The sequence below is a fragment of the Kogia breviceps genome, chromosome 18 (assembly GCF_026419965.1).
Source record: "Kogia breviceps isolate mKogBre1 chromosome 18, mKogBre1 haplotype 1, whole genome shotgun sequence".
NCBI lineage: Eukaryota > Metazoa > Chordata > Mammalia > Artiodactyla > Physeteridae > Kogia > Kogia breviceps.
The window spans coordinates 54273915-54294664 of NC_081327.1; the positions used below are offsets into that span (position 1 = coordinate 54273915).

General features: G+C 51.7%; 1 protein-coding gene across 1 annotated transcript in view; it reads right to left on the bottom strand.

The window, feature by feature from the left end:
* Positions 1 to 4576: 4576 nt before the first annotated feature.
* Positions 4577 to 20750, bottom strand: part of COTL1 (coactosin like F-actin binding protein 1) — a 45009-nt gene continuing 28835 nt past the window's right edge. Inside the window, exon 4 of the mRNA XM_059045527.2 lies at positions 4577 to 5829. Within this exon, the coding sequence (XP_058901510.1) occupies positions 5719 to 5829 (111 nt within the window). The 3' untranslated portion in view covers positions 4577 to 5718. The remainder of the gene's footprint in view (positions 5830 to 20750) is intronic.

Consider the following 20750-nt stretch of genomic DNA (forward strand, 5'->3'; position numbering starts at 1 on the left):
TGGCCTCAGGGGCAATCTGCCCCCTCCTGCCCCACCCAGAAGGAACCCAGGTCCCCCTGTCACCCCATCCCTGGGGCACACTCCAGCCTCTGCAGCCACCTCCCTAATGGAATCTTAAGGATATTCCAGAGACAATGATAAGGGAGAAGCCGTCAGGATAATGGCTTTGAGCCCCCAGAGGTGGAGAAGCCGGACAGGTGCACGAGACAAGTGGACAGGTAGACAGGTACATACCGGCCCTCGGGCAGAGCCAGCTCCGGGGGGAAGGAAGCTGGGAAGCCCTTGGAGCCTCTGCCTGATTGAGAACCGACCAAGTCTGACCCCAAATCTAGGCACGTTCGTGTTCTGTGTGGAGCTCGGAGAGGGGTGCGGCGCCCCACCTGCTCCCGGTTCAGGCCACAGCTGCTCCAGGGGAGCCCCGCTCAGGGATTGTTTCCTGAGCACCTACTACGCACAAGGCCCTGCAGACATGGCCCCTGCCCTTGAGAGGTTCACAGTTCGTAAATAAAAGAGGGAAGTTTCCTGACTCTGCTGTAACGAATGGGCCGCAACGGGGGGGGGGCGGGGGGGGGCTTCAAACACTAGAAATTTGTCCTCTCACCGTTCTGAAGGCCGGAAGTCTGAAATCAAGGTGTTGGCAGAGCCGGCCTCCCTCCAGATGTTAGAAGCTCCGCGGGGACAGGGGGTCCCTCCTGCCTCTTCCGGCTCCCGGGGGCTCCAGGCGCCCCTGGCTCGTGGCCGCCTCGCTCCAGTCTTTGCCTCTGTCTTCACACGGCCTCCTGCCCTCTGTCTGCCTCAAGCCTCCTTCCCTCTGCTTTCTCTTATAAGGGACACCTGTCATTGGATTCAAGCCCCACCCTAAATCCAGGATGGTCTCACCTGGAGATCCTTAACTAATTACATCTACAACGACCCTATTTCCAAATAAGGTCCAGGCACAGGTTCCGGGGCACAGACTATCTTTGGGGGACCACCATCCAACCGACCACACAGGGCGTGGGGGAACCTTCTTGAAGAAGCAGGTCAGAGCGGAAACCAGTCTCTCTCTGCAGGGAGGGAACGGGGCCTTCAGGAAAGTGAAGGAAGGAAGGATGCTGGATCGGGGGTCCAAGGAGGAAGTGGACAGAGTCCTGAGCAGAGAGACAAACAGGGCCCCTGCCCCCCCCCCCCCCCCCCCCCCCCCCCCCCGCGCCATCCCCGTTGGGAAGTTGAAACTTGATCACAGGGCGGTGAGATGCTCCTGGGGGCGGTTCGCCTAGGGCCGGATGGAGCTACAGGTGGGGAGCGAAATTCTCTGCTAATTTCAGGATGAGCTTTTCTGACGGGGCAAGAAGAGCCATTAGGAGAAGGAAACTGAGGTGCAGCCCACCTGGCCGGCCACCTCCGCGACCTGACTCAACCTGAGTGCAGAGCTGCCTCCGGTCTGCTAATGAGTCACCTCCTCACAGCCGACCTTTTTACGTTCTTGTTTTCACCTCTCTGCTGTGAGTCACTAAGATGCGGGGAACAGGAAGCGGCAGGGAGGTGAGGACGACCCACCCTCACCAGGACAGCACGTGGGGCTGAGCCCCCCTTCCCAGCCTCAGATGGTCCCCCGGACCGTAAACGTCCATGGGGAGGCTCGGCCCCCCGGTGCGGGGGTGGGGTGTCAATCATGCCCTCCACCCCAGGCCCGCCCCCGAGGGCACAGAAACGCCGGCTGCAGTTATTGGCTGCTTTCCATGTAGATCTCCCCTGCCCCACATGGACCCCTGTGCCCCAAACAGTGCCTGGTCACAGAAGGCGTGGTGCTTGATTTTATATATATATATATATATATATATATTTTTTTTTTTTTTTGTCACAGCGCATGCCAGATCTTAGCTCCCTGACTAGGGATACATCCCAGGCCCCCTGCAGGGGCAGCACAGAATCTTAACCACTGGACCACCCGGAAAGCCCCCAGGCGGGGTGCTTTAAAAGGTCACGGGTCTTGGCACTCCCCCTACTGAGAGGCGGGGTCAGTGTCCCCTCCCCTTGAATGTGGAGGGGCTCATGACTGCTTCCCCCAGGAGAGTCCAGGGGAAAGGCTGCCATGTAACTCTGGAGAGTTGGTCAGAAAAGGCCAGGCGGCCTCGTCCTGGTCTCCTGCGATGCTCATTCTGGGGGACGCCGGCCACCGTGGAAGCCCACAGCCCTTAAAGAAGATGTGGTCCATGCGTACAATGGAATACTCCTCAGCCATAAAAAGAATGAAAGGATGCCATTTGCAGCAACGTGGATGGATCTAGAGATGATCATACTAAGTGAAGTAAGTCAGACAGAGAAAGACAAATACCGTATGATATCACTTGTCTGTGGAATCTAATGCATGACACAAATGAACTTATCTATGCAACAGAAACAGTCGCACACAGACAGAGAACAGACCGGTGGTTGTCAAGGCAGGGGGTGGGGGGGGAGGGATGGAGTTGGAGTTTGGGGTCAGCAGATGCAAACTATTATACAGAGAATGGATACACGACAAGGTCCTATTGTAGAGCACAGGGAACTATATTCAACATCCTGTGATGAACCATAATGGAAAAGAATATGAAAAAGAATGTATGTATATGTATGACGGACTCACTTTGCTGTACAGTAGAAATTAACACATTGTAAATCTACTGTACGTCAATCAAATACATTAAAAAAAAAAAAAAAAAAAGGCAGGCCACAGCCTGATAGCATGATGGCAGGAGAAGCTGAGGGCTCCGATCCACGGCCCAGCATCAGCTGCCGGCCACGCTCAGCCTGCGCATCCGGCCCAGTCAATCTGACCGCAGCCAAAGGAGAGACCCTGCTAGTAAGAATCGCCCAGCTGAGCCTTTCCTAAAGTCTGGTTCTACAAAATCAAGGGCAAAACATGGTGGTGGTTTTACACCCTTCAGTTGGGGATCACCTGGAACGGCTGCTGAACGCCCAACGCGTCACGTAATTCAGAGCATCTGTGAGCAACGAGGCTCGAGTAGCCAGAGCTCCGGCCCGACCCCTGCCGGGCCCTGATGGAGGCCAAGCCAGGGCGTCCCGGCCCTGGACAGTGTCGGAGCAGGGAACGCGACCACACACCTGCTGGATGCTACTTACAGGGGATGAAGGGATAAAGGCAAAGTCTCTCTGCCCTTGAAGACCTCGAGTTCCAGTAGGCACCCTCTGAAATCCCAGCTGAAAGCCTGAACGTGAGCTTTTTTTTTTTTTTGGCGGTACGCGGTCCTCTCAATGCTGTGGCCTCTTCCGTTGCAGAGCGCAGGCTCCGGACGCGCAGGCTCAGCGGCCACGGCTCACGGGCCCAGCCGCTCCGGGAGCGGCACGTGGGATCCTCCCAGACCGGGGCATGAACCCGTGTCCCCTGCATCGGCAGGCGGACTCTCAACCGCTGCGCCACCAGGGAAGCCCTTGTGCTTTCAATTAAAACCAAGTTCCTGACACATAAACCCAGCTCCACCCTCTTTGCTCTTCCCCTGGGCAAACATCCCCATGGAGCCTTTGTCCCTCCACCGCTTTGCCTGCTTCCCTCCTCTCCTTCAGTCCTCAGCTGTCACCTCCTCAGGGAAGCCCTCCCTTGCCCCCAACCAGGCCCAATCCCGTTGTGATTTACTCTCACAGAACCTGGCTTTTCTTCCCAAAGGGGTTTATATACATGTGTAATTATCCCAAGTTCTCTGACCAGAGCTAACAGCCCGACGGCCAGGAAGCCAGAGACCTATTTTGGCTCTCTCTGCTCTAGGTTTAGGGAAAAACTGGGGCACCCAGAGCTCTCAAGACCTAGTGGCAGGCCGGATGGGATGAGGACTGAGCCCTGCTGGATACCCTCAAAATCCTCTCTGTTCCTTAAGGATTTCGCAGATGAGAGAACTGAGGCCCAGAGAGGTTAGCTAACTTGCCCAAAGCCACACAGCTGTGAGCGGAGGGGCGTGGCTGGGGGTGGGCCTTGGGCGACCTCCAGCCTTGCCCACATCTTGCAGGATTCCTTCCTGCTCTGATGTCGGTTTCTGCCCCCTCCCGGCACTGTCCCCCCCCTCCCCACTCCGGGCTCCTCCAAACCCGGCTGTGCATGTGAAACTCCTCTGGCCTGATTCTGCATTCCCACTGGGGCTGGCATGCTGGAAACCCCGTTTTGAAACTCTAGGACAACCTCATAAAGGAAGTCACAGCCCAGCTGGGGAGGACGCTTTCTCCCAGCTTTTTCTGAACACACGCTGGGTGGCCTCAGGTGAATCACGGAGACTCTCTGAGCCTCAGTTTCCATAAAACGGGGATGCCAACAGCACCTATTTCTTTTTTTCTTTTTTCTTTTTTTTTGCCACACTGTGAGGCTTGTGGGATCTCAGTTCCCCGACCAGCGACCAGCGATCGAACCTTGCTGCCTGCATTGGGAGGTCGAAGTCTTAACCACTGGATTGCCAGGGAAGTCCCAAACAGCACCTATTTCGGAAGGTTACTGCTGAAGATTAAACAAGCTATGGAATAAGAATACGCCCATTTCCTAAAAGCTCCGTGAATGCCGACAACCGCCTTTGTTCTTCCAGTAAAGTGAGAAGCTTTATAAGACCAATCAGACAGCCTTGTTTTTTGAAAAACAAAAAACCCATTTATTTCTGTAAACCGTTTTGAGTGCGGATGCCCTTCACAGCACAGACTTCCCCCAAAGAAATGAGCAAGGAAAAGAGAAAAAGAATGCAACCAAACGTGCTCACGAAAAACCAAGCCAATCTCATCTTTCTCTGAAAAAAAAAGAAAACCCTTTCGCCGGTGTGGTGCCACCAAGGATTAAAACCACAGGCTTTCTGGTCCCGAGGGCGGGGCTCCTGCAGTACATGCACTGTCCCCTGCTGTCCTTGCCGCCGGGCAGAGGACCGACTGGACCTCAGTTCCTATCCCGCACCCCGGGCCTCTCTCCCTAATGTCCTCATCACTTGGGGGAGCCCGGGAAGTGAACCCTGAAAGACTCCTCCTGTTGAATCTGGACTTAGACCTTTGTCCCCACTCCACGCCATCGCGAGATTTTGATCAAGAGGGTGGGAGCGGGGCCACTTCAGACCGGTGGCAAAGCCAGGCAACTTTCAAGGCAAAATTTCTCTCTTCTCTTTCGGTCTGAGTCAGCCCTGCACGTCTCACCACGGAGCACCATCTCCGATGGAGCCTGGAGCTTAGGCAACTTGGGATGGGGGGGTGGGGACTCTGGAGCGAGTCTCGGGGGTGTGAGCCTGGCCAGCGGGACACGTGTGTGCTTGCGGAGGCCACCGTCGAGGGCGCAGCCGCCTCCTCAGCGGGAAGCAGGCAGGCGCCGAGGAAAACCAGGATAGCAGCCGTGGCCCGGGCGCCACGAGCAACACGAGGTTGGTGGGTGAGGCCGGGGAGGCTGCTTGTGCGTCAGTGAAATACCAGGAAAGGGTCACCATGGGAGGCACCCCGGATCTGATGATGTGCGTGCCCTCGGCATCAACATGATTTTTCTTTAGAACAAGAAAGAGGGGGGAAAAGAAAGAAAAAAAGAGAAAAGAAAGATGTTCCATGAGCTTCGTGGGCTAGGACGTGGCAGGTACACAAGGGAAGCGGGGAGGGGAGCTGGGTTTCGGACAGGGTGCTGGGCGCTGCCTCTCTTGGCGTCTCCTCCCCCTGGCGGGCTGGTAGCTGAGGCCGTGGTCCCCTCGCCGGGGAGCAGGCAGATGACTGTGGCAAGGGGCGGGGCGCGTGGGGTTACTCCGTCTGGGCGTCATAATTGGCCCCCCCGGCCTTCTTGAGCTCGCTCTTGATGAAATCGTCCTCCAGCTCCTTCCGGTCGCTGATCACAAACTCTTTGGCGAAATTCTGCCGGAACAAAATAGAACACAGAGCTCCCATTAAAAAGGAGGGGATGGGATCTGAGCATTGCTCAGGCAACACACGAGGAAGTCTTGGCACCTAAAACTCTATGAAAATCTGGTGGCAGAAAGGTTTGGCAGGGGGAAAAAAAAAACAAACCAGAAAAAAAAAAAAAAAACACGTGACCAGAGATCAGGCAACGGGTAAAATCGAGATCCTGTGCAGTTCCAAGACCACGGGGATGGGCCAAGGTCAGGTCTGAGTTCGGATTCTGACTCTGTCGTTCTCCGGCTGTGTGGCCTTGGGCAAGTTCGTTCAACTCTCTGTGCCTCAGTTTCCTCATCTGTGAAAACCCATCTTCTCAGGAGAATAATAGAAGAGGAGATCGGAAAGGTAGGCAGGTCGGCTGGTAAATGTTTAATACCAGGCTCTCTCAAAAGAGGGGTTGGGGGGGTGATTTGTAGCTTTTACCCATTTCCATGGTGTAAATATTCACATGATATCTGATTCCAAGCTATCAACAGGGGACCAGTAAGTGGAACTGGGAAGAGATACATGACTGGCTGTCACCAGCTGGTACAAGGTAGCTTCAAGCACCCCTGTCGCAGTGATGCAGGGCCTCTGGTCCCAGGCCTGAGTGTGATCAGCCCAGACTCTGAATGCACTTAAAGGATGTACTGGGCTCTCCAGCCATACTCAGTTACTTGAAGGCAGGGAGTCTGCTTCCATACATTCAAGAAAAACCATGCCCCAACGATGAGCAAACTGAGGCAGTCACTGTGCCCTCTTACGGCACACATTTCAACCATAAAACCCCACGGGCCTGGCACACGTGAGGCTCTTAGAAATGCCTGTGGCATGAATGAGTGACACGGGTGATCTGGCTTATCAGATAACCCTGAACCATGAAGAATCAAGAGTTATCTTAATACATGCATCGTTAAGACTTCCACAGACAAGGAAAATTTCAGGATGGTGACAGGTAAGAATACAGAGAAATTTGCCAAAATATGAATAACAAGTCTGAAGGTCAGAAAATCATCCACATTAAAAAAGAGTCCAGGGCTTCCCTGGTGGCGCAGTGGTTGGGAGTCCGCCTGCCGATGCAGGAGACACGGGTTTGTGCCCCGGAATGGGAGGATCCCACATGCCGCGGAGCGACTGGGCCCGTGAGCCATGGCCGCTAGGCCTGCGCGTCCGGAGCCTGTGCTCCGCAATGGGAGAGGCCCGCATACCGGGGGAAAAAAAAAAAAAAAAAAAAAAAAAAAAAGAGTCCACAAGGAAATAATGTAAACAATGACCACTATTTACAAAGCACCTATGGGTACCGGACACTGCCACACATTAGCAAACTTAATTCTTAAAACCTTTAGTACAGTGTTCCTAGATATCTACCCAAGAAAAATGAAAGCATATGTCCACACAAACACTTGTAAACACAAACATTCACGGCAACATTATTCATAACAACCAAAAAGCAGAAGCAACCCAAATGCCCATCAAGACATGAATGGGGGCTTCCCTGGTGGCGCAGTGGTTGAGAATCCGCCTGTGGATGCAGGGGACACGGGTTCGTGCCCCGGTCCAGGAAGATCCCACGTGCCGCGGAGCGGCTGGGCCCGTGAGCCACGGCCGCTGAGCCTGTGCGTCCGGAGCCTGTGCTCCGCAACGGGAGAGGCCACAACAGTGAGAGGCCCGCGTACCACCAAAAAAAAAAAAAAAAAGACATGAATGGGTAAACAAAACATGGTCTATCCATACAATGGAATATTATTCCGTCATAAAAAGGAATGAGGTACTGACACAGGTTACAACAGGGATGAACCTCAAAACCATTATGCTCAGTGAGAGAAGCCAGACATGAAAGACCACATATTGTATGATTCCATTTATATGAAATGTCCAGAAAAGGCAAATCCAGAGAGACAGAAAGTAGATTCATGGTTTCTAGGAGCTAGAGATTGCAACCGAAAATAATGGAAATGCGCTGAAATTGGATTGTGGGGATAGCTGCACAACTCTGTAAAGTCACTTTAAAAAAATCATTGAATTGTAGACTTAGGATGAGTTAATTTTGTTGTATGTAAATTATACCTCAATGAAGCTGTATTTTAAAAAATCCTGCAAAATGATCAATATTATTTCCAGTGTAAAGATGAGAAAACAAAGGCTGGAGATTATGACACCTGCCCAAAGTCACACAGCTAGTAGCTACAGCTGACTCTAAAGCTGGACTTCTTAAAAGTGTCACCATCCCCCCTTTAGGAGTGATGAAATATTTTGGAATTAGGTAGAGCTGGTGTCTGCACAACATTTGTGAGGTACTAAATGCCACCGAGTTGTGTATTTTTTTTAAATTTAATTAATTTATTTATTTTTGGCTGCGTTGGGTCTCCGTTGCTGCACGTGGGCTTTTCTCTAGTTGCGGCGAGCGGGGGCTACTCTTCGTTGCGGTGCGCGGGCTTCTCGATGTGGTACCTTCTCTCGTTGCGGAGCACGGGCTCTAGGTGCGTGGGCTTCAGGAGTCGTGGCTCGTGGGCTCTGGAGCGCAGGCTCAGCAGTCGTGGTGCACGGGCTTAGTTGCTCCGCGGCACGTGGGATCTTCCCGGACCGGGGCTCGAACCCGTGTCGCCTGCATCGGCAGGCGGATTCCCAACCATTGTGCCACCAGGGAAGCCCCAGAGCTGTGTATGTTTAAATGGTGGTTCATTTTATGTTATGCGACTTTCACCTCAATTTTTTTAAAAAAAGCAAGAAAAAGGAGAATGACTAAACCAGAAGCACTCTCAAGGTCAAGTTTTACAATATGAAGACCAAACGTTGGCCATGCCAAACCACCAAGAATACTAACAGGAAGGAGGAAATGGGAGGTTAGTATTTATCAGGTAACTAATAGGTACCAGGTACAGGCTCACACATTTTCTCACCTAATCCTCCCTCAGTATATTAGCTTTTTTTTTTAAAGATAAGATCCGCCAGCCGGGCTTGGAGAGATTGTGTAACTAACCCAGATGACCGAACTTTCTTCCAACCCTTTCTACTCCCAGCCTGCCATGCTGTGCTGCTAAGCGTCTGTGTAAGTCGGCACACCACCGAACACAAGCACGATGGCAGAGCCAGAAAGGAACGTGTTTCTCAACCTGAGCCCCGGGGGAGGGGGAGGGGCCAAGAGCAGACCAGAAAGAGGAAGCCCACCCCCCAAGACGCCTATAGAAGGAAGTCCAAAGTTCCTCCGCCCTGTGGCAGCTATACATGGCAATCTAGAGAAACAAGAACACTCCCCGCTCGTGTCTGTTAGCCATTAGCCAATTTAGATTAAGAAGAAGTTTGATAAGATCTCAGAAATTCACAATGAAAGTGCACATAGAGCACAATTCACCTTCAAAGCACAGGTATATGGGAAATCGAACCATAGCCAGAAGGAGCAAACCAGGATAGCAGAACCCAGTGAAACCTAACACCCCAGGATGCTGGGGGGCGGGGGGGGCGGGGCAGAGGCTTCAAAGGTGAGCCGAGGCTTCCCCTCAGGGTGTGGACTCTGCAACAAGCCCCGCAAAGGTCTGGGTCAGCCTCAACCCCACTCAGAATGACTGTACACTCCTGCACCTCTGTTCCTGCCAGGGTTCTCACAGAGCAGACCTTCGACATGCCGAGGGAGATCCCACCACCTCTGTGGAGTGGGCTTAAGTGTGAGTTTTCCAGAAGAGGCAGAAACAGAGTGAAAACAGCTCTGTGCACAGCCAGACTTTGATGTGGGAGCAACGCCTGGGACCCGAGGGGCCTGCGAGGACTTGCCCGCGCTGAAAACCACAAAGAACACATCTGCACAAAGCAGGCCCACCTCCCCGCCACGTTCACACCTCTCTGCTCTCAGCCACTGTCCCTGGCCCCCTCCAGGCAACACCTCCCGGGGCACAGGCAGGCCACACGGAGGGCTGCGAGATGAGGCGCGGCAAGTCCTTTCTCCAGAAAGGAGACCGGCGGGGCCCAGGGCAATGCTAATACGTAGGGAGTTTTACATTTTCTAGTAGCCACATTGAAAAAAAAAGTGAAAAAGAAAGAGGGGACATTCATTGTAATAGCATTTGATCTAACTCTATATCCAAACTATTGCCATTGTGACAGGTAATCAATACATAAAGCCATCGGGGAAATGTCTACATTTTGTGCTCCATACTAAATCTCGGAAAGCCAGTGTGTATTTTACTCATAGGCATGGCACATCGTAGCAGTACGACAGCCAGACTTCACGTGCTCTGCAGCCCCACGTGGCTGGTGGCAGCCCAGGTCTAGATAGAACAGGAAAGAACCTGAGAGAAGAACGTGCTCAGGCGAGGAGAATCATTAACCATAAAATATTAGAGCCGATCTGAGTGGGCGAGTGGGAGCCTTTGGGGGCGGAGCAGGGAGAGCGGGAGATGTTCCATCTTGATCTGGGCAGTAGTTTCATGGCTATGTACAAAAATTCAAAATTTCAAAATTCAAATATTTATCAAGCTGTACATCTAAGATTCGTGCGTTTTCCTCTATGTACGTTATACCTTGGTTAACAAAAACAGGTGGGGGGGAGGGGAGACAGGGGACACTGAGCTGAAAGAGCCTTTGAAACCCTGACATTCATCCCCTTATTTGATAGAGAAGCAGCAGGAGACCCACAGAGGGGAAACAATTCATCCCAGGGTGCACAGCAACCTCACCTCGGGGCTCTGGGGGCAGGTCCTCACTCCTCTGCATCCCACCCGGTACCCTACTCCAGGCTGCCTGTCCCTCCCATGCAAGCATCCGTCATCCCCTCAAGGCTACCAAAGCCACATGCCAGAGACTTCAAAGCAAAACATGCCAGTCTGGGGGCACTGCCACCTGTGGTTCTAGAAAGATCTTCATGTCTGGGAACTCGGGTGTCCCTGGCTGATAGACTCCAGACAGGGTCTCTTCCGTTTTCTGCCAGTGCAGGACTTTTCAAAGGAAGAGGCCTCATCCAGCTAAAAAGAACTCCAAGATGGTTTGGAAACACACCAATCAAGTTCAGGACACATTCTGTCCCTGTGACTTTTCTCAAGGGCATTTAAGTTCATGCTTCAAAGATATAAGATGGACATTGGTCTGCTTCCAAGGAGGACAATTCTAGGGAAGGACTGGGGTTAGGAACTGGGGCTCTATACATAGTCAAGAATCTATTTGAAAGGCTGGTTTAAAAAGTGTATAAGTATTTTCCTATCCTTGGTTTTAAATCACTTCATTTTTAAATGGCTCCCAGTTGCCTGGGTTTAAACCCCAGCTTCAGTCCTAAAACGTGCTAGGAGTAGTTTGCGCCGAATACAAATAGGAACAGCTGTCCATACGCATCTCCAGCAGCCCGACCCTCCCCAGAAGCTTACCCGCCCTGAGCCCCAGTCTCCTCATCTGCAAACAGGGACAATAAGAGGACCTACATCCTAGGGCTGGTTGTGGGGATCGGATGAGTGTGCAGTGGAAGTGCTCAAGAATGATTATGGGGGCTTCCCCGGTGGCGCAGTGGTTAAGAATCCGCCTGCCGATGCAGGGGACACGGGTTCGAGCCCCGGTCCGGGAAGATCCCACACGCCGCGTAGCAACCGAGCCCGTGCGCCACAACTACGGAGCCTGCGCTCTAGAGCCCGCGAGCCACAACGACTGAGCCCACGTGCCGCAACTACTGAAGCCCGTGTGCCTAGAGCCCGTGCTCTGCAGCAAGAGAAGCCACTGCAACGAAGAGTAGCCCCCGCTCACCACGACCAGAGAAAGCCCGCACGCAGCAACAGAGACCCAATGCAGCCAAAATAAATAAAAATAAATAAATAAATAAAAATAAAAGCTGTGTGGAAACAGGAAAAATGTTCATTATGTATATAAAAAAAGAATGCTTAGGTAATATTGTAAATGATCCTGGGTTACCTTTGTTCTCAAGATTGTTAGGGGAGTCTGAGCTATAAAGAAGTTTTCTGGGGCTTCCCTGGTGGCGCAGCGGTTGAGAGTCCGCCTGCCGATGCAGGGGACGCGGGTTCGCGCCCCGGTCTGGGAAGATCCCACGTGCCGCGGAGCGGCTGGGCCCGTGAGCCGTGGCCGCTGCGCCTGCGCATCCGGAGCCTGTGCTCCGTAATGGGAGAGGCCGCGATAGTGAGAGGCCCGCGTACCGCAAAAAAAAAAAAAAAAAAGAAGTTTTCTGAAACAGAGCAAATGCACAGGGAGTGGCTAGTTCCTCTTCTCTCACCCACACTGATTTCTCCATCCCCACTGTTTACTTTTTAATGAAGGGAAATCTGGAGAATTCCTCGGAATAAGCGAGGCGGTGACACTGGTTCTCCCTGCCCTTTGCGGAAAGAACACATCTTGTTAACAGGTCTCTTAACCAGCTGCTCGTCCAAAAGCTGTGTGTAGGATTAGCCACAGGAGGACAGAGAGGAAGCCTGTTGGGATAGAAGTGTGTCTGGTCTTCTACCTACAACATTAGGACCATGGTGGGTAGCTACCCTACGCAGAGAATACGGGTGCCGGGAAGGTCTGGGAAGAAAAAAAGGAGTGGGAGTCTTTGACAGTCAAGTTTGTGATGCCAGCAAAACACATTTCTACAAGGCAGAGCCGGGGAGGAAAGGTGACCTTCGTTGTATCCAAAGACAATGAGAGCTAATGCAATTCGTTCTTCCAATAAACACATGCTTACTGCACACCTGTTATACGCCAGACACTCTCCTAGGCCATGGGAAGTCAAAATCTGGTACTTACAGGTCCCTCTGAGAGTCTAAGAGCAAAGAAAGAGAACCAGGGGACTCTAAAATGCCCCGAAGGGGGGCTTCCCTGGTGGCGCCGTGGTTGAGAGTCCACCTGCCGATGCAGGGGACACGGGTTCGTGCCCCGGTCCGGGAAGATCCCACATGCCGCGGAGCGGCTGGGCCCATGGGCCATGGCCGCTGAGCCTGCGTGTCCGGAGCCTGTGCTCCGCAACGGGAGAGGCCACGGCAGTGAGAGGCCCGCGTACCGCAAAATAAATAAATAAATAAATAAATAAAAATAAATAAAAAATAAAATGCCCCAAAGGAAGCCATCAATGGCTCTGGGCCCTGGTTTCCACCTCTGTGAAAGAAGAGGGCTTTCTTCTTTCACAGGTTCTAGAAGGCAGGTTCGGCCAGCCCTTTCCCCACCAGCCATCTGCAGATTTGCACCTGAGCCTCCAGAGCATGTGGGACAAAGTTCCACCTTAGACACAAGAATCCAAGGAGCAATGGGGAAGACTGGCACAGAACTATCAACTTTGGGATTACAGCATGGCTTTCGAAAAGGAGGCCTTGTGCTAGTAAACTCTTGCAAAAAAAAAAAAGGGGGATGGAACCTCCCCTCCCACATGTATGAAATGGGACAGGGGGTGGATGAGACACACGCCGGCCACAATATTGTATCTTTTCCCCCAAGGAGGCGAAGATTAATTATAAACCAAAGACCTTGGTGTGCTGAAGAAAAGCAGTTGGTCCCCAGCAGCCTGCATCTTGCTAGGAGAAAAGGCACCCTCCAAGGAACATGGGCCTGATGAAAATGCACACTATCAAACCTGCCAACCCCTCCTGGGTCCCCTACACCTTCCCTCCTACAGCTATTCTACAGCGCCTCAGAGACCTAGGTTTTAAAAATCCTTCCGGCAAGGTGTACTTTACTCAAAGAGAACAGATTCTTGTAACTGGCATGAGTCAGTTACAGACAAGGGAAAAACAAATAGATCAAAATGGTCCAGTGTTTGACAGATTGGGAACACAGGCACCTGCGTCACCACCACAGGGCAGAAATGACACAACCCTATGTCACTAAGGAGAGGACAAAGGACAAGAGAGAGAAATGTGGTGGCATTTCGAGTGGACACGAGGTAATTGCCCAACACAGATGGGTGGGGGAAAGCATGATGTCTTATAGCATGCTGGGGTAGGTTTGGGTCCAAACCAATAGGAGCAGCCATCCCTATGCCTTGAATCCTGACCCCTGCAGGGCCACCCACCTTTTCAGCATTTGAGTGACTGCCTGGATTCTGACACCCCTGCTTTCCTGACCATGGACATTTCCAGAAGCCCTGACTCCATTCTGCCTGATTTCTGACTATGGTTCCATCTCCATCAGGGATGGTGAGAATTGGGAAAACCAACTCTGCTCTCTCATCCAGTATCCATGGCAGACATCACTAATCAATCATGGCACTTTCCCCACTGAGTCCAGACTTAACCTCAAAACCCTTAACCCAGACCTCCAAATAGCCCCTGCTATCGATCACTTGACAAACAATATTAAATCCATGTTTAGGACTTCAATTTCTGCCTGGTTGAAATTGTGCTTAGTATTTCTTTGTTCCTCAGTGACACCCACTTTGGGGACTTTTTCCCAATGGAATAATTCAACAGGATTTTTTAAAAATTACAACACACATACTCACAGATGTTCATTGTCAGTAAACACCAGACTGCTTCCACTTTTCAACAGAAGTTGGGTAAATAAGTAAGTAGTATTTACATTGAACACTTCATACACAGCAGACACTTATGATATACAGTATTTTACTTAATTTTTACAATTCCATGAATTTAGATATTATCATCTCCAATTTTCAGAGGATGCTGAAACGCAAGGAAGTAAAGTAGCCGGCACAAGGTCGCACACACGGTGAGTGGTTGGAGCTGGGACCGAAACCCGTGTTTAAGTCCACGCCAAGGTCTTTACCAGGAGAGTGAACACACACACACACACACACACACACACACACACGTAATGGCACATTCACTAACAGAATAGTATTCAGCCATTAAAATTATGAAAACTGAAAACATTTATGAAATGCTACATGAAAGGACACACCGTACCTCTGCTATGATTAATCACGTTTGTAATAACATGCACCACGTGGCCGGGGCTCCAGGGGAATGAGCAGAAATCGCTGTGCGGCGGATCATCATTTAGGCCCTTAATTTTGTCCGAACCATTTTCAAAACCACATCGCCCTGGGATAAACCACCAAGGGGGAGAAAACAGAGAGCCTGGAGCTTGTTCTGGGAGGGTCTTTCAAAAGGCAGGATGTCCAGGGACAAACTATGACAAGGACAAAGTGGGGTTGGTCCATGCAGGGGAAGAGAACGAGGGAGGGAAAATCTGAAAGGCAAACGTAGAGAGTACAGGCAGCCTTCAGCCCCCAAAAGCACCGTGGGGGTGTGTATGCCGCACGTGGAGACCTGCCCGGACTCGGCGTTTGGGCTCCTTCAGTAAAGACCTGCACACACTCTAATGTGGCATCCCCAGAGCATGGAAACTGTCTGCTGTTGACAGTGTTGGAATCACTGTGTGGACATCAGGAAGCCAGCTGGCGGGGGGCAACCGGGCAGGCACCACGCCAAGGCCAGCTGGCCGAGGGCTGGGACCCGTCTGGGCTTTAGTGATGGGCACCCGGCCACAGCCCACTGGCGGAGCAGGGCTGTGAATGCGGCTTCCATTTACACGCTGGGCTCAGGGCGTGGGCATCTTTCTCTCCCAAAGGCTTTTAACCTCCTGGTAGCAGGAGCACAGAACCAGGTTCCCCACTGCCCTTCCCACCACTAAAGCCGTCTCTGAGCCCCACCAGCTGGCTTCTGTCTTGACACTCACCTTGGCTTGAGGACTCACCCCTCCCAGCCTCAGTTTCCTCATCTGTATATTGGGTGTATAATGGCACCTGCCCCTCCACACATGATCCCTGGCTCCACCGTTCACAGGCCGCTTGGGAGCTTTATATTTGTGTTAAATAAAGGACGCAAGCGTGGGAAAGCTCCCTTGCCTGAGCCCAGGCCCAGGTGAAACGCATCAGCACAAAAGGCCCTTTCTGGCTCTGAGAAGAAAAAAGGGCCTTTCCACAAACCACGGGCTTGAAGAAGCATAAAACTCCCTGTAAAAACAAACAGCCGAAACCCTTTAAAGATGGATGAAGGGCCAAAGCTGGTCCCCCGAGGGCCAGGCAGCAACTAATGCTTTGCAAGGGGGAGCAGCCGCCCTGTAAATCTCATGACACAGAAGTGTGTGGGTTCTCCCAGCTGACCCAACCAGCTCTCACCTCTGCTTTTCACTGACATAGAGCAGAGCCTTTGGAAATTCCAATCCACCCCCAAATCCCGCCCTGAGTGTAAATGGCTTCCACAATTTAATTCAGCCCAAAGAGCAGTTACTGAACATTTACTAGCTTCTGTCCTAGGAATATACCAAGAATAAGACACAGACTAGAGCCTAAGTGAACAGATCTGTTTCTTCACTTTTTAGCACCTGTTTAGTACTTTTCTAGGTTTGAGAAATACAAATAAAGCGACCATGGTCCCTGCCCTTGAGATTATTTTTGATGGTCACTTAATACAATTCATGGAATTTGGGTCATAGTATCATACAGACAGATAAAGGAGCAATTAATTCTGACTGAGGCTGGTAGGAGAATGGGGTAAAGAATAAGGGTTTTGAAGGATGAATAGGAGCTCATCGGTCACTAAAAGGAGAGACCTTTTCACATCCTTTACTTTCCTTTAATCCATCCAACAGCTCTATGAAATTTTACAGTCTCTTTTTCATAGGTGAGAACAGAGTCTAGAGATAAAGTTACTTGCCCAAGGTCCTAGGATGAAAAGTTGCCAGAGCTGGAATATTAACTTGGGTCTCACTCTCCTTAAGCCCATGATCTCTACCATTTGACACAGCAGCATTTTTTTAAAAAAAGAAACACTGTGCAATGATGTTCAGTTTCCAGTTTAAAAAAAAAAAAAAGGTTCTACCATCAAGGAGCTTGAGACCCAGATCAGTAAATTTAAAAAATAAATGTAAGAGGTTTGTTCCTGCAGAACTTCTCAGAGCCTTCTCAGACTGCTAGAGGACTTTGGGAAATAAGCAGTGGGGTGAAGTGACAGAGTCAGGGCCCCAGGGGCCAGTCTGCAAGCACAGGGGACATTCAGCAACCTCCCCAACTTCCCCGGACCCCAGGCTCCTCATCTATAAAGTGGGGATAATGACAGAACTGTCCTTATTGTGAAGAAGAAATCATTTTAATGTGTGGAAAGTCCTTGAAAGCGCCAGGCATGTGGTAGTGGTACAATAAAACTCTTAACTGATATTACTACCACACTGGTACACAAACATGACCCTCCTGGAGGAGAGTTAGGACATCTGGTCCTGGCCCTGGGGGTGGAGGGGGTCCAGAATGTCAGCCAGCCCTGCTCCCGGGGTTCAGAGGCCATCAGGATACACTACACTGATGATTCCATGCAGTCACTGACATGCCCGTCCTTCCCGCCTCTGCTTCTCCTCGGAGGAAACACTCCCTGCCGTTCTTTCCCCAGTGCTGAAAGCTGAGAGCTACCTCTGGTTACTTGGCTCCGTGAGCATTCATATGATGTTAAAAAATACAAACCAGATAAAAGGACTGCGTGAACACAGTGATTCCACATGGCCAGCACAAGGCTTCATCGACCGAGTCTGCTCTAAAGCAAGACAGCCTGGCCCGGCACGGGCAGGTCTCTAACGGCCGGGGGTGACTGCATTGCCCCGTCATCCCACAGAGGCGCCGGAACAATGGGACGGGTGTTGCGTTGCCCGCACTAGCCGGGCATTTCTGTGCAGCAGATGACGGCTGACGACGCAGCCGCGCACCCTGCCCGCTCAGCACATTCCCAGGGCCCGAGTCCGGCTGTCACCATGGCCCGGCCCGGCACCCGTCACTGCCCGTGGCCTTGCTGGTCTTGTCTTGTTTTCCACCAGCCGCAGATGCAGCTCAGCAGCTCAGCCCGGCTCTGAACATAGGCTAAAGAGACCCAGAATCAAACCTCTTGATTTTTAACTCCTCTGGGCTCCAGCCCCGGCCCTGCTGCTTGTTCGCCACGGGTTCGGGGCAAATCCTATCACTGCTCTGGGTTAGGGTTAGGGTTAAGGTTAGGGGTCCCCTTGCTGATGCACCTATGCACAGGCCCCAGGCTGGAACCTGAAGGAGTCTGGATTGTTTGAAGTCAGCACCAGCAAGGGTGGGTGAGGCTCAGGACCTTTCTGTGTTGCTGATGGATGTGACTTTGATCCAAGCCACCTGCAAGACCATCAGGCAGGATGGCTCAACAATAAGATTCACGCCCCGTGTCCCGGGCTCCACAGCCTAGAAAGCTGTGCGACGTTGTGCTGTCTAAACAGGACAGCTGGGAGTCATGAGAGCCGCACTTGCACGCCTCTACCAGAGACAGTTCTAAGTGCTTTCCGTACAGTTGCTCATTTAACCCTCACAACCACCGCAAGAGGCAGACACCATACCAGCCCAGTGTTAGCCATCAGGGGAGTGAAGCCCAGAGGAGAGCAACTTGCCCAAGGCCATATAGTAAACGGCGGGGCTGAAATCTGAACTCACCCCATCTGGCTCAAACGGCTATACCCCAGCCCACTGCACTACGAACCGTCTCTTTGTCCGACAAAGTGAAGTATGGTTCATTTAAAGGTAATATGCTGTCACAAACAAACTACCCCATAAAAACTGAAACAATTTCAGAATAAATCGAAACAGAATACCACACAGCAGGTCAACTCCTCCAACGCATTTTTAAATGGGGAAACTGAGGCCCAAAAAGGGAGAGAGACTTGCCCACAGGCAGGCAGGTGGCGTAAATATCCGCTCCTCTTGATTTCAATGTCTCTACATTAATTTACATTGTCTACATCTCATACAAAGCATAAGGATGTGGGTATATTGTTTTTATCATTACAAAAACCAAGGGTTATGAGTAATCTTAAACTAAAACTCAATCCATTTATTCTTCACATGGAAACTGTGGTAAAAGGCAGCTAGGGATGTGATCCTGTCCCCAAGACACGGAATCCGGAATGGTCCATCTGGAGACCCCTTAGAGAACATCTGTTCTGAGTCCCCATTAAGCAGAGAGGACAACTGGGACACCAGGATCCCCATGATTTTAGTGACTGTCAGAAAACTCCATTATGCCAGTAAAATCCACCCCTCTGTAACATTAATGGCTGTATTTGCAACTGTAGTATAAATGTGGGGTATGGTGATAGCTTCGGCGAATAAACCTTTTTAAATGCAGAGGTGGAAAATGCAAAAGGTAATGGTCAAGATATCAGATTGCACCTGCAGTTCAAGATAGAGTCCCTGACCGCCCCCACCCCCACCCCACCCCACCCCACCCCACCCCCAACCCCACCCCCACCACCGGAGGGGACGCCTGTGCTTTTCATCTACCAGCATCCCTTTCTTTTTTTTTTTGCGGTACGCGGGCCTCTCACTGTTGTGGCCTCTCCCGTTGCGGAGCACAGGCTCCGGACGCGCAGGCTCAGCGGCCACGGCTCACGGGCCCAGCCGCTCTGCGGCACGTGGGATCCTCCCGGACCGGGGCACGAACCTGTGTCCCCTGCATCGGCAGGCGGACTCCCAACCACTGCGCCATCAGGGAAGCCCAAGCATCCCTTTCTTTTAACAATCGGAGCTGCCAATCATGAGACCCCACCTGCCTGGTCCACAGGATATGCCAACTGGATCATTTTAAGGGAATGACTTGACACTGAAGGAGGGGGGCTCTCTCTTCCCCTGGGATCAAGACCGAGAGGAACCACCATGCCTGGACCGTTTCTCCTGCTGCACAGAGGCCACGTGAGGCCAAATCCAGAGGAAAGAGGAAAGAGAAATGAAAGGAAGATACTGCTTCAGCCCTGGATCCAGCCACACCTAAAGCTGGCAACCCCTGCGCTTCCCAGTTCAGAGAGCCAAGCAATTCCCCTTTTTGCTGCAATGTATTTGAGTTTGCAAACAAATGAATTATAACCAATACTCCCAATTGAAGTTACCGAAGAATCATATTTCCCCAAATCACCCTCTTAACCCACTGAGCCAAATTGAGAAGAGTTCTAGATATATAAAGAACTCGGCAGGGTTTCCCTGGTGGCGCAGTGGTTGAGAGTCCGCCTGCCTATGCAGGGGACGCGGGTTCGTGCCCCGGTCCGGGAGGATCCCACGTGCCGCGGAGCGGCTGGGCCCGTGAGCCATGGCCGCTGAGCCTGCGCGTCCGGAGCCTGTGCCGCAACAGGAGAGGCCACAGCAGTGAGAGGCCCGCGTACCGCAAAAAACAAACAAACAAACAAACAAAAAAGAACTCTGCAGACTGCTAATAGGTTCAGAGTTTCCTTTGGGGGTGATAAAAAAAGTTCTGGAACTTTCGGACGATGGTGATGATCGCCCAACACTGCAAATGTACTTCACGCCACTGAACCGTACACCAAAAGGGCTAACATTTCATGCTACTGTATTTTACCACAATCTTAAAAATAGAAAGAAGACAGGAGCATTGCAAGATTCAAAAGACTGCCCCCACTGGACTCATTCCAGCAAACATCTCCCTGTGTGCCCTGTTCTCCTGGCTGGCCAACAAGAGGGCTAAGTGTGGAGGGCGGAGTCCAACATGGCCAACAAGAGGGCTAAGTGTGGAGGGCGGAGTCCAACAGGAGACCTTCGGACTTGGACATGCATTCCTCTGCATTTTCCATTCTGTTGCCATAAAGGAGACCCTTGAAAGCTGGTTAACCATTAAAACCCCCAACTGTCCTGAAGAAAAATAGCCCGTGGGGTTGAGTAGGTGGCCATCCACAGCAAGGGTGCCGGTGCTGCAGAGGGTACCAACCGCAGCGTTCACTGGTAATGCTGATTAGGACAGGAAGTCAATGGTATGTACTGAACACTTACTATGTCCCAGGCACAGTGCTAACCCATTAGGAGGTAATCTGACAGCCTATACGTTTTTTTGTGGGTTTTTTTTTTTGTGTGATACGCGGGCCTCTCACTGTTGTGGCCTCTCCCGTTGCAGAGCACAGGCTCCGGACGCGCAGGCTCAGCGGCCGTGGCTCACGGGCCCAGCCGCTCCGCGGCACGTGGGATCTTCCCGGACCGG